General features: G+C 39.0%; 1 protein-coding gene across 6 annotated transcripts in view; it reads left to right on the forward strand.

The window, feature by feature from the left end:
- Positions 1–11,206, forward strand: part of AP1S2 (adaptor related protein complex 1 subunit sigma 2) — a 33,731-nt gene extending 22,525 nt beyond the window's left edge. For 2 of the 6 annotated variants that reach the window (XM_030465559.1, XM_030465537.1), the window contains exons 5-6: positions 8,396–8,404; positions 9,174–11,206. In XM_030465559.1, the coding sequence (XP_030321419.1) occupies positions 8,396–8,404; positions 9,174–9,221 (57 nt within the window). In that variant the 3' untranslated portion in view covers positions 9,222–11,206. Of the gene's footprint in view, positions 1–5,619; positions 7,030–8,395; positions 8,405–9,173 lie in introns of those variants that run through there. The other 4 variants (XR_003988584.1, XM_030465543.1, XR_003988583.1 and 1 more) reach the window with 3 other exon arrangements.
- The last annotated feature ends 3,277 nt before the right edge of the window (positions 11,207–14,483 follow it).

The following is a 14,483-nucleotide window of genomic DNA, read 5'->3' on the forward strand; positions in this document are numbered from 1 at the left end:
CTCCTTTCCAAAAACACATCAGTTTCGTTTTTTAGTTTGTTTTGGTTTTTTTTCCTGTGTTTACAACTTGGCCCTGCATACATTTATCCAAACAACTATAAGAAGTCAAAGTACTGCAGGAACAGGAAGGGGAATGCTTAAATGCCATTGCCATGGAAGCTGAATGAGATGGGAGATGACCTGGCTTGTTCCAGCACTATATTCTGGTCATGCCTTCAGGGATACAGCCGTGCAGTTTAATAAATCGTTCCTTAAGTAAAGGGGAAGAAGTAGTACAAACCTATAGGTGTAGTGATATGCTGGAAGAAACTTAATGACAATTAATGAATCCTCATGTATGTAGCTAGGCTAACTGCCAAACATACAGACATTATGGTGTTATCTGATGGAGAAGTTAGTGACTTGCAATAATTGTGGTTGTAGCTTCACCATACAAAGTATTCAGCAGCAGTATTTGCTTAAAGCATTTGTGGTTTTGTGGTGGGCAAGTGGAGCCTCCAGTGGATCCTTAGAACCATTTTTACCCTTGAAGATAAGACTGTCAGCTCTTCATTGCTCACTGCCTAGCAACTGATTGGCAGGTAGAAAGCTCTGCCTCCTGGAGTGATTATCACCTCTGATCCAGCAGATCAGAATAGCAACTAAGAAGGAGCAAGCACCCGCTATTATCCAGTTACAGTACTTGAAGTTTCACTGATATTTTTATTTCTGCTTTTGAGAAGTCAGGCCGGCAGGCCACTGCTGATCACATATCATAGCCTTCTGCTATGGTCTGTTGAGGTGATGTTTTAGAGGCAAAGTGTGTGGATATGCTGGGATGTTTTGCTGAATAAGACTTGCATGATGACACTTGCTGTTTTGGACTGTAGCTGAGTGTTGATTCTTTTGCACCAATCTTGAAGATTTTTTTTTTTTTTTTTTTTTTTGTCCTCTATATTGGGAAGCTGCAGACAAGATCTTAACCTGGGGTTGGCACTGATATAGGATTGTACTTTGTTTTTTAACATTATTATAGTTAGTATTTGTCCCTGAACATGTTCAAGACCTTTTGAGTGTTTCTAGGGTCTCTGTGGAAACCTTTACCTCACCTTTGAAAGTAAAGTAGAATTTTCCCAAGAATCACATATTTGGAATTTCTAAGTAGTTAGCTAACCAAAGATTGGGAAATTAAATACTCTACTGTTTTGAAATCCCTGAAAATGCAAGTGAACAACAACAGTTTCCTGAAGCAGCCTTTCATTAGAAATATTTCCTAATAAAGATTCAGAAGAAAAGTAGAAAAGTAATTGCTTTTGGAGCATTTCTAAAGAAGTGCTTGTTAGATGTTAATGTCCTCATACTGTAAGAATTTCATGTTTCTAAAGAGAAACCCTCTTTCCTTCTGTCTTTCCTTATAGACTGGGTCTGTAGAATTGTTCCTGAGCTAAAGTTAAAAGCCTAAGCAAACTTTCCCTAAAAAGATGTATTGAATGTGAATGAAATCTGTGTTACTGCTGTGTGCTGTCAGTAAAATGGCAGCACTGCAAAACACTGAACTTCGGTGAGCTTGGTGTACTAATAAATAATTTCTTGTCTTTCTCATGCTGGAGAAATAAGACTTTTTTTTGTCCACTGCAGGCATTAAATAGCTTAAATTGCAGAAAGAAAATAATTTCCAGGTAGATGTTAGGTATATTTTTCAGTGCTGATGATAACGAAGCATTTAAGTAGATTGCCTGTGGGGCATTAAAAACCCTCCATCAAACCTTCCATCACTGGATGCTCTTAACAGATAAAAAACTTCTCAGGAATGCTAGAGGTATGCTGTTTGGGAGACTGGATTAAATGCAGTCCTGTCTAATTTTGGTTTTGATTATGATTTTTAATTAGTTTGGGTCATGACAAAATTGTCTAAGAACAAATGTCAGTTGGGCTGAGCTAGCTAAACTCTACTATTTTTATAATTTAAAATCTCTAATGACTGGCTGAAAAATTCAGAGAGTATTCTTAGCTTTTTGAGTTGTAAACACAGATGTCAGTTTGAAAAAAGATCGATTCAAGGAACTCTCTGGAGTTGCAACGTGCAGTTTCTGTTGAAGAACTATTACTGCTTTGGCAAAACTAGGATCTGACACCTATGTGTAAAAAGTCAAATTTTTAAGTATGTGATGATTTTTTCTGAGATAGTATTTGATTAGTTAGCCATTGTATTATATAAGGATACCATTGCCTCTTCCCTAGCTGCTAGATCAGCTTATTTGTAAGCTCACTAGATGCAAACAGCTACCTATCTTAAGGGCATCCTTCACAGGCTCACATGTTCTCAGAGATCTTCAGAGTCCCCCAGAAAGAAGGCAAAGTTGTCTAAATACCAACTGTTAGAAGTGGACATCAGTCCTTTCCCCCAAACTGTCTGAAAAGAAATACCAGAAGTGGTATTTGGCCCAGCAGGCCAGTTACTCTGGAGACAGTATTACAGATATCTTGGTAAAAAAATTTACAAATCATAGTTGGAGTTTGTCAAAACCTGTAGTTCTCTGATGGCAAATAATTTGTCAAAACTTTATTTTCCTTTCTTTTCCATTGTCAGGCTTCCCACAGTGCCAGACCCTCTGTGTGTGATAGTCTTGGATGTCCTCAGTGGGGTACAGAGGTGTCGCTGAAACTGCAGTGTTTCCACCTCCCATGTTATGTTATCTCTCCATGTCTCAGTTACTGTTAGATTCACCTCTGCAATGTCAGTTTATTGCCAGTCTAGTTGCAGATGGTGTTTACACGTTCTTGTAAGCTAATAAGCTGCCAGAAGCAAAATAACCACTTTCCTCCTATTCTTGTCTGACAATGTATATTGTTTTATCAGTAGATAATAGGTTTGTCAAGATGAGACACTAATCCCCTACTACTAATATGAGTTAATCATCTAATTTTATGCAGGAGGATTTTCACATCAAAGACAGATAATTGCTCAACTTGTAAACCATTGAAAATATGAACAGGGTGTGTAATACCCAAGGGGTGTGGGAGAGTAGAACTTGGGAAAGTACTGAAAGGTAGCAAGGGGGTATGAACATGAAATGAACATTTCCCTGTTCTTACTTGTTCATACCAGTTGCATAGAAAGGAAACATGGTCAGAGCTTCTGGGCCAAAGAGTGTGCTCAATAATGTGTGCAGCCTGGGCTGATCTTTGAATGTAGAAGCAGTGAGTGGTCATCAGCCTTGTAAGACTGATAGAAAATGTGCTGCTTTCTTTGTTCTTTCTGCCCAGAGAGCTGTTGTAAAATGAAGGAGAAATCTACCAAGATCTGAGAAGCATTGCAGTGAGGACAGCAAACCTCCAGGTTTCCAAGGGTGAAACACTGGAAGACATGAGAGTTTTGCTTTTTTTTTTTTTTTTAATTTCCTCAAGAAGAATCAGTCACGTGTGTGTTTCATATGTGTTTCAGCTAAAAACTGAAAATACAACACTAAAAATCAGGCGTTTTAGATGGGTATTTCTCTTATGTCCATTTCTCAGTTGTCTCTGTATCATGTCAGCAGTGTAAGTAAAGGAGAAGCTTTCTGTGAGTACCTCTCTGGGATTTTTTTTTTGTCTGCGGAGGCTCCAGCAGTTCTGTTAATACTTTTTTTTTAGTCAAAGCTCCTGCTCCTTGGGGCTAGTACTGTCTACTTACCATAATGCAATTCCTTTTCCAGTTAGGAATATGCCTCTGCATTTTGTTTTTAATGTAGGCTGACATTTGACTTAAGCAGTAAGAGAGGTCTTATAATTAAAATTCATACTAGTAATTCTCTGTTTTACATACTGTCTGCTTTTAGTGGTCAAGGCAAATCACAACCCAGAGAAGGCAATTCCTCTCTAATGTTCCCCTCCAGCCTCCCAGGGGAAGACAAAAGCTGAATAAGCAAGAGAGACTTCCAGATTGGAATTTAAAACTACAGCAAATTTAATAGAACAGGGGATAATACACATGGATAATAACAAAAAATACACCAATATATACAAAACCCTGTTGCAGTCCTCAGTGATCTAAGTGTCACAAAATCCTTTGTGGCAGGGCTGACTTGGGAAAAGTATCCAGGGCTCTTCCCAGCACCCAGTGGACTTGGATCCTGCAGAGCATGTGGGGACCTGGAAGGGCAGGAGCCTGTCTCTGGGATACCCACTGAGCCAGTGAAGGGAAGAGATTTACCTGCCCTCCTGGGCTTTACAGGGTATGGCAGGAAATGGAGGGTGCACTGACCCGTTTTGGTTCTCCCCTGGAATCCTCTATCCAAAACATCATCCTTCTCTCTAGGTCCTCCTATTGATACCATAAAATTGATACCCCCTCGAATGAGAGCATACTTCTTTTCAGATTCTTTTGAAATCTTTTGAGATTTTCTCTATCAGAAATGACAGCAGACTTCATACAGCTTATTTGCAGCTGCCACTGAGCCATTTGTGCTATTAGTTTGAGAACTACTGGATTTGTTGTTAGCTTGTTCAGGATAATTTTAACTGCTATGCAGTGATGGTCAGATTACTTATACGGAAAAACTATATAAGTCCTGTAAAGTTTCTAAGATATTTTTGTTGTCTTTTTTTGTTTTGTTTTCATTTTAGATTGGAATTTGAAAGTGTGTCAGTTTGAACATGTGAATAAATTTGAGATGGCACAGAGGAAGTTTTTAGGTTGAGAAGTCATGGGAACTTTCTCAGTTGTGTTGCAAGACTTCTATTATTTTAGGGGTGGGATACTAAAATAGATTGAAGATTTTAATTGGTAAATCATGAAGGATGGTAGCTGATAAGCAGAGAGTTGGTCTGTGCTACTGTTTTTGTTTTCCTCCTAGATGTATAATGAGGGTACATGGAGTTGAAACTCTTAAACTGCTATTACTCCATTAAAAATTCACTCACCTGTTGTCAGGACCCTGATTTTAATACAAAAAGTTGGTTATTGCTTGTTCTCTAACTCATTTTCTAACAAAATACATACTAATCTTCATGCTAATAATGTAAAGACTATTAAATTCAGTGGCATAATTGAAAAACAAGGAAAACATTTGCTGTGAGAGGCGTCCTCCTGTTTTTTAAAACAGACACTGTCTCTTTAAAACAAAGATAATTTTTGTTGGAAGTAATACCACTGCTGCACTACCCTGGCATTTCACTGCTCACAGCTGTGTTCCAGAGGCCCTGTTACCATTGTGTGTTTATCAAAGCAGATATGGTAGGTGATACCAAAGCTCTCGGAGCCTGCTGCCCTGTCTCCCAGTAGCCAGTAGTCGATGTCTAGCAAAGAAGCTAGAATGGAGAAGATACACAGATTGGTCCATCTCTGGAACAGTATCTCAGCTTCAAACAATTTTTGGCTGAGAAGTAAATTCTCAGCTTATGTAAGACAGTAATCATGATGTGAAGTTCTCCCCTGTCTGTTGTTGGGCCCAGCATGCAAGTATACAGGGAGTAAAATGTTGGTTCTCCATGACCCCCTGCTTTCTCCCTGGAGGTCAAGAGTACTCAAAAATACAATATTGTATTTCTGTATCAAATGTCCTTCTCATGTCAGAGATACAATAGTGAGCTAATGTTTTTGTTTCTTGCATATCTGTCCACCTTCTATTTTGTGTAAGAATGTGTGCATTTCTTTTGTAGCCACGTCATGAATACTTTAATGTCCCAGTGTACTAAATGGCTTCATTCATCATGCATGCAGAATTTCAGAGGAGATAGACCTGTGACTTACTCATGGCAGAACAATATCATCAGCTTGGTGAATCCACTCATCTTGAAACTAATAGAATACCACAACCATTCTCTGCTGTTGTGCTTTCCTCTCCCCCCTCTGTTTTACAGTGTTGTCTCCTCACATGTCTCATTTCAACACAACTTGTGCTTGTTGGCATATGGTTTAACTTTTTTATTGTGTGTAAGCTTGAAGTCTTATGCTTAAAAGTTTTGTAGACTTTTCTGAACTAAACATCTATATACTGCAACACCTATGCTGTAACATTACTTGACCTATGTTTATCTTTCAAATAAGGTGTGGTGATTCTTAAGCATACACTTAAAATCTGTAAATGAAGTTACCTAGAGAAGTATTTGGAGTATTAGGAGTAGTGTTATGAGAAATATGTATTACGCACAAGTATTAAATAATGTTGCACACAATTCTACTCAGACCTTGCATCTTAATTAAAGATTGACATACCAATATCCTTTTCTGACACTGGCACAATAGGGTGACTTCTTTATAAAGAGGAAGAAGGCAGAATCAATTAGGGCAAAGAGAAAGACATCTTATGTAAATCTGGAGTTGCAGCATTTGTATTTAAATGTTCAAAGCACTCTTGTGAGTGTTCAGTGCTGCTGAAGGAGAGAACAAGAGCATTGCTTTACAAATGATTAACATCGAAAGAAAGATTTTTTTGAAGTCGAATAACAGCATGCTTGAAACATGTCTCCTTCAATTGGCATTTCCAGGTTTAAGTGCAGAATATCTTGTATGTCAGAGGACTGCCACGAGGAGGATGAATAAGTGCCTTTCAATTAAAAAGTGTGGGCAGAATGAGAGGGCACATATTGAATCCTCTGCCTAGTAGTAAGAGAATAGTTTCAAACCTAAAATCAATAATAGTGTTAAAAATCGTTTGTTATTATCAAGGAGGTGATTACTGAGATAAACCAAAACCAGCTAGTTTCGCATACTATATGTGGTAATGCACTCACTGTCTTTCAAATGTTAAACTGACATAAAAATGTGAGATTTAGGGACTTAGACAAAAGATTTGGATTGGACTTGCAGCATTCTGGAATCTTAGAAAACATGATTGTAGGAGTGGTTTTCATTTCCAAGTTTACCTTTTTTCTGTAAGACATTAACAATGTGTTTGTCTGGTTAATGCTGCTTTTGCCCGCATTATTTCATGCCTGTTGGCTTAAAATGCTGTGCATTGAGCTGTAATGAGATGCTGTTTTTCTTGTTATCTGTACACAGCTGCTTGCTTCTAAATGACTAGGTAATGAATTAGCTTTCCTGGCATGTTTGAAATAAAGTATTGCATGCACTTTTGTCTCATGTGAATGACTTTTTTCCTCATCTGTGTTCTGACATTTCAAATTTGCATTGTTTGCCTTGGGTGATTCTGAGCTGCAGGCAGTGTATAATGCTGCAGAATGTTTTCCATAACAATTGGATAAAATCTTTGACACTTCCTAAAACAACAAATGTGAACAAAACATATAATTCCTCCTGTTTGCTTCTTAAAAGTCAGAATTGATTAGATTATTCCTCTATCAAAACACATTAGCCTGTAGGTGTTCCTTTTGAATTAGTGTTGTTGATGTGCACAGAAGGCATGTCTGCTTCAAGGTTACTCCTCTGCTCTAGTATTAAAAAACTGAAAGCTTACTAAGTTTTACTGGTGAGATATCTGTTGTCAAATAACCAATCTCCTCAAAATACATTGCTTAAATTCATTGTCAGCCAATGACCTTGACTTACTTGAAGACACTGAATCTTTAGTTAAGTATATGCCTGGTAAAAATTACCTACAACTTTGAAGTGGAGACAGTAATGCTGAGCTGCTCTAAAGATAGCAGCAGCAGTGCACTGTATTTCATCAGCCCTATTGAGCAACTTTTTTTCAGGTAATCCAGGAGATACTCTGTTACACCACTGAATAACTGCATATGCCTACTCCTATCTTACCAGTTCAAAACTGGGAGAAGTTGTTTACTACAAATGTTTTCCAGACCCTGAAATGCTTAAGAAGTTTGCTTATTTATTAGTAAAATGCTTTTAATTGGTGGATAGGGGAGATATGTATCCACTAAAATGAATGCAACCAAGTAATCTGGGAATGCTAAAATGCATTCTAAAAAATGCATTTTTATAGTGCCTTTTCTTCTTGTCTTCTTTTGGAGGAATTAGTGTTAAAATACACCTGTAGATCTTTAATCCTGCCATCCAGTCTGGTCGTCACTGCAGTTCCAAGACTATTCAAATAGCGCATCAGTGAGAAAAAAAAATAATTGTATCTTAGCTTCCAATTTTAACTTGCCTTTCTCTTGCAATTTCTTATTTGATGCTGGATTTCGGAAGTCATCTTGGAAGTGCTTAGAGTTGGCCTGTTCCAAGCACTGACTACCTTTCCAGTGAAGTTGCCTTTAAAATAACCTGGCTTGTTCCATAGAGCTAAATCACCTCGTACATGAACTGAATGAGGATTGTATACTTGATCACTTTGTGCTACTCTGTCAAGGTCGATAGAGACAATGTTCTGGTTTTACTTGCAATATTTAAAGCTTTTACTTATGTGTTTTACTGACAAGTTTTTAAAAATATACTTAGAAAGCAGTTAAAATAGCTTGTTTGCTGCCTTAACTATTATCTGCTTTTTTTCCTGCTTCATGACATGTCTTGTTTTAGGATGCCAAAGTAAGTTTATTTATACTCAGGATACTAAACCAGTCTGTGTTACCAAGGACACAGTATCCCTTTTTATTTACTACAATACTGATAATCATTATGGAAAAGGCCAGCATAATGTTTATAATTAAACTAATAAGTCTTTTCATGTGCTATAGGAATAATGAGCACAAAACTGATGATAACCCTTTGGAGTTTTGTATGGTAATTCGTCTACTTTCAGAGGGGTCAATTTACTGACACCAGGTGTCCCAAAGTACCTTGACCTGATTGGATGAACTAAGCATAGAAGTGTAAAATGTCTGGGCTCTCTATTAAAACCTTAAGGGATACTGTATCTGAGTTGTATCAGTCATTTCATTCCTCCATTTGACAATTCATTCTTCTCTAAAATAGTTTTGAGATCTGAGAAACAATTCACCACAGAAATCACCGACTCCCCTGTAAGATCCTTCCCCAACCCTCCCCAGATCATATTTCTGTTACTGGGTTGTGATTTGTTCCCTGTTGGTACATCTGCATTGCTTTATTTTTACTGCACTTAAGGGCAACAAAATCTCCCAGCTGTTCCTGTGAACCATGACCATCTCATTAACAGCTCTTTGAAAAGTGCAGCTAATACCACTAATACCATGCTTGAATACTGTAGTACTTCTATATTTTCATGTCTTTCAGCTTTTCCTTTTTAACTGAGCATCTTTCATACTAACTCATGTATGGCACTGTTCAATAGAAGCACAGGGTCCATTTACCACTGTCTCACATTTTCCCTCCATAGGAAGCAGAGACCCCACGTAGTGTACTTGAAGAAATTGGATTGACATAAATCTTCACTTCAGCTGATGACATCTCAGTGTTTCATACTGTAAATGTTCACTGCCTTCATTGTAATGTTTAGCTAATGGTGTAGGATGCTGTTTGTCAGTATTACTGTTTTGCTAAGCTGCTTCATTCAGGCCTACAAGAAAAATACTCCTTTGAAAGAGAACAAGAAGCTAAAGTCTTAAGAATCACAAATGAAAGCGAATTAGATTTAAATTGACTCACTGTCTCCCTTCATTGCATTTATAGGAAGATTGCATTTGACTTCAATAAGTGTACTGTTTTTTATAAGCAAACTTGACTTCAGGAAATAAGTGTATCATTATGACATAGCATATCTATATGAGAAGAAACTACATGAACAACTCCAAATATGAAATGTTGCAGTGTAGAAATTGTGTTTATGCAACCAAAGACCTTTGTTTGTCTACATTTTAGTCACCACTTGTGATAATTCTGCTTATTTCAGTTGATGCATAGAGATTGGAAATACCTGTTTACTACTGAATTTGTCATTATACCAAAGAATCCTGTTAGGATCTGCATATCAAACTGGTAAAAACTGTTAAGGTGATACCTGCAAGAAAACTGCAAACTGATCAAATTCACTGGAAATGAAGGTGTATTTAAGTGTAGCAACCTTGAGCAAAACTGTGCAAGTTACTAAGTTACTGTACTAAAAAGGGAATGCAAGCAGTAAAAAAAATTCTGAATAAGAAAACTGTAGATCTGATATTGGTTTGCTCTGAATATAAACACAAGAAAGGAGGTAGGCTTTCTGACTGTATAGAGGTGCATAATGAAAATTGGATGCTGTTTAAGACAGGAAAGAAGGAGCTTTACAAAAGGGATTTTTTTTTATTTTCTCAACAAATTAATTTGTATTTATTGATGTTTTATAGTTATGCTTTAATTGGTGTATAGGTATCTTTTAAAAAAAAACATGGTATGTGTCAATGTCATTTTAATTCTTGACCTACATGTGTCACGTGCCCTATGAAGTCCTGTGTGATGTACAGTTGAGCCACCTATTTTGCAGTGAGAGCTTCTGAAATATTAGATTTGTGTACTAGAGTCACTGCAAGTTGCATAAAGTGATACTGAGCAATGTTTTGACACTTGTAGCAGACTTCCAGTAGTTCTAAACTGAACCTGTTTCACTTGTGGAAATTGGGATCATGCACACTGTTGAGTTCTGAGGAGATAGTGCCACACCTTGGAGTAGCCAAGTTCTGCTGTGTGTCTGCATGGTCCCTGAGAGAGCAGTGCTGTCCCCATCCCCTCCCTCCCTCTTCAGGAATCTCACTTCAGGAGTCAAGGCTGTGGCTCCTTCAGTTGAGGAAGCAGTGCCATGTCCTCTCAAAGCTGAGCTTTGGCATTAGCTCTGGGAGCAGTGATGCACTGTCTGCATTAAGTGTTTTCATGGCCGTTTTTGGGAGCTGGGAGGTGGGCTTGAGGCCATGCAGGTCCAGTTAAACCCACCAGGAAAGGCTCAGCATTGCCCCTTGCAAGTCCCCTGATCCAGAGTCCAGTATAAATGCTTGTGGCAGCAGGAAGGCCAGCTGGGGCAGGGTGTTGAGGGGGGGGGTAAATGGGCTTCTGTGGCAGCACCAGAGTGGAGCCTGTGAATTCACAGTGTTAGGATTTGTTGATTTAGGCCCTGTCTGGGATTTAAACATACCTAATTACTAGAGTGTTTTTAGCCTAGGGAATGCAAAACCAGTGGTGCACATATCCTCAGAGCACAACGTGCAGGGAAAGGTGAGGCCGAACTGGTAGCAGAACGATCCTATGTCTGAGATTGGAGTGGGAAAAATTACCTTAAGTTGAACCCGAAGCAATTTTGTATGTATTAAACATGTTTTTAAAGTTTACACTGTCACTTGTATGTGCTTGGCTGGATTAAGCTTTGTTGTGATTGTGACAAACTGTTTGACCTCTGTCTGTTGCATTGGTTTAGTTGTAATAAATGTCCATTTTTACACCATTGCTATGTGTTTATATGTAATTCTTGTTTCTGCAGTGGAAAGAAGAAGCTACTCAGTGCCAGCTTAAAAAAAGGGGAAATTTTATTACAGTGCTTAACCAGTTCTTGAGCACTTTATTAAAAAAATGTGCGAATAGGCTGTGTCCAGGATTAGTTATTTACATCCATTTGAATTGTACAGAAAGCAATAAATTAGCAAATTTTTGGAAGGCTTACACATTAAGCATTAGATTTATTAAGGTGGATGTTAAATTGGTGCAATTGTGCCCCTTCATTTGAAAATTAAACCACATGTTGTGAGAGGGTTCTGGATAACACAGACAGATCTTCAGATAACACAGACAATTCCTTACACAGACCTGTGAGCAACTCAATGCAATTTTCATAATATTAGTGTCAACCCAAGGTTTCTCAGATCAACTCTTACTGGGAAGAGGTGGGTGGGAGCTTAAGGACTGGTTAGAATTTCTGCATTGATTAAGCAAGTAATTGTTGGCTTGAGTGTCTTCAACTTGATCATTGAATCTTAATCTTTAACTTGAAGAGGCTTTCCTAAAAATCTGCTCTTCCCTTTGAGTTAATGCTATGATGATGGTCATCCTGTGGCTGCCTTTCTTGTGGGACCATGGGTTATGCTTGTATGGCTTGCTTTCTAATCACACTCATTGTTTACTGAAGGGTAGCTTGTCAATGTTACCTGTTTTCTTGAAAATTCAGCTGATACATTAGTGCTGAATAGAATATGTCAGATAATACAGGTTTATTGTAATTACACTGAACTTACAGTTAAAGCAAAGTCAGCTGTGTTCTCTAGATGGTGTAAGAAAGTAAATTAATGTTTTGTTACCTAGCAGAGACTTTAATGTTTTGTAAGAGGTGCTGATCCAGGACAGGAATCAGAATCACAGAATAGTTTGGGTTAGAAGGGACCTTAAAGATCATCTGGTTCCAACCCCCCTGCATGGGCAAAACGAGACTGTTGAACCTAAGAATCACAGAATGGTTTGGGTTGGAAAGGACCTTAGCGACCATCTAGATCCAGACCCCCTGCAGGGCAGGGACACCTCCCACCAGACCAGGTTGCTCAAAGCCCCATCCAACCTGGCCTTGAACACTGCCAGGGAGGGGGCAGCCACAGCTTCCCTGGGCAACCTGTGCCAGTGTCTCACCACCCTTGCAGTGAAGAATTTCTTCCTAGTGTCTAACCTAAACCTGCCTCAAAACAAGCAAGAGCAGCTTTAAGCAGGCTCTGGCATTTCTTTTGGGAAAAAACAACAACAACAAAAAACCCCCACAACACATTATTTAGCACACAGAAATGTCACTGGTAAAATTCAGGCCAATTTTTGATGCACGGAATGTGGTAATGCAAAACTGAATCTGAGAAAAGGCATCCTATCATCAAGGGACACGGAGCTGAGAATTTCCTAAGGATGTATTTCAGACCACATGCCCTAGAGATGGAAGCCTTCTGGGATGTTCATTCCCCCCCTCCATAACAAATGCAAGCCTCACATTCAGCATGTGCAGGTCACCTCCCCCCTCCCAGCATGGCAGCTACAGGCACAGCTACAGACACAGAGGGAAATACAACAGTAGCAGCCACCAGCCAGAACCCAAGTCCCCTGATGCCTGGGTGCTGCTGGACAGCAACACAGCTGTGCTTGGAAGGAGCCCCCACCATGCTGTCAGATGCCACCTGGCTGCTCTGCCTGGCTGTATTTCTGCCACAGGAGAAGGGCAGGAGCAGCACTCCCCACCATGACTGCTAAAGGAGCTGCCCAGTGAGCCCTGATTTCATCCTCACTCTGAAGCACCTCAGTGATCCTTGCAGAACTCACAAGAGAAAGGGTTGGAAGGGCACTGCGTTTAAGGAGTCACAAGAAACCCCCAAACTGGCCAATATTAATTCACTTTATAAGGTCCTTTTACGTGGAATGTGCAGAATAACACACAGTGAGAATAAGCTGTTCCCTGCAAATTTAAATCCTTTGTGTTCTTCTGGGGCTTTTCCCTTTTTAAGTAAAAAAAGAATTGAGCTTAACATATAAGAGCTGCTACTCTTCTTGTCTCCAGAATAAATGGCTCACTCAGCTAAAAAGGAAACACAAAACCATGCACGTAACACTACTTAAGGTTATGAAATAGGGAAATAATACTGAAAAATACATGAAGTCAGAAAACTGGTTCAGTTCCAGGTTTCATGCTAACGAATGCAAACTACATATCAGATCTACAGCACTTAATTCCTGTGTAAAGAACAGATGACATATGAAAATATGTGAGTTATAATTAGAGGTACCAGTCCTACACTGCACAGGTACAGCCAGTTCCTTTGGGTCTGGACTGCAAGAAACAAAAGCTGAAGCTTCAGCCATTATAGTAGCAGAAATAAAGTACATTTCAATTTTTACATGCAACTCTGAGAAAGTCTTTTTTTCTTATAAGAACTTTTATTTAAAAAAAAATACAGCAGCTCAGCTTCCCAGATCCCATTACGAAACTGCGGGGACAAGGAGCCTAATTACCTGTGGAATTCTCACACGGGTCTCAGTTGGCACTTGGTTTCTAATCCTACAGAGCCCTGCTTTGTTGACTTCACCCATCACTGGTTCCCACCACCCCTTCCACCACTTCCCTTTGAGCTTGTAAATTGATTTCCCCCAGATAATGGGGGACACGGGATGTCTGGGGTGCTACAGATGGCACCACTCAACTCTTCCACCCCAGAGCCTTACCCAACACGATGGCTCAGCAGGAGGAGAGGGTGAGACAGAAGGCAGCGCCAGGGGAGGGGAGGTGGCACTGGTCTATTTGGTGGTGCCTTTTAGCAAGCAGGAAATGCTGGTTTAGTTCTGCTCCAGGGAACCGAACCGTAGTTTGTCGTGTTCTGCACAAGTGACCCAACTTGGATGAGTGAGCATCTATGAAAAAATAGAAACCTCGAGGAAAATCTATCTGTAAATCTAGCTTTCTAGTTGGAAAAAAAAGATACATTATGAAAAACTGGCACTCACAAAATTCTCAAATATAATAAAAAACTTAGTGCTGTCTATCCTTGGAAATACGCCTTTCCAACAAAGTTTTTATTTCAAAAATTATGCTATTAAATTACAATTCCTAGATCTGCAAATAACTAAAACATTTAAGCAAATTAACTAAGCTACAATTCTGTCTACAGTTGTGGCAATATATAGTGAAAGTTGGGTTTGAACTGAACATCAAGATATAGCACTCTTTTTGAATTACTCCATATTGAACAAGTTACACATGAAAGAA

This window comes from Calypte anna, chromosome 1 (genome assembly GCF_003957555.1).
Source record: "Calypte anna isolate BGI_N300 chromosome 1, bCalAnn1_v1.p, whole genome shotgun sequence".
Taxonomy (NCBI): Eukaryota; Metazoa; Chordata; class Aves; order Apodiformes; family Trochilidae; genus Calypte; species Calypte anna.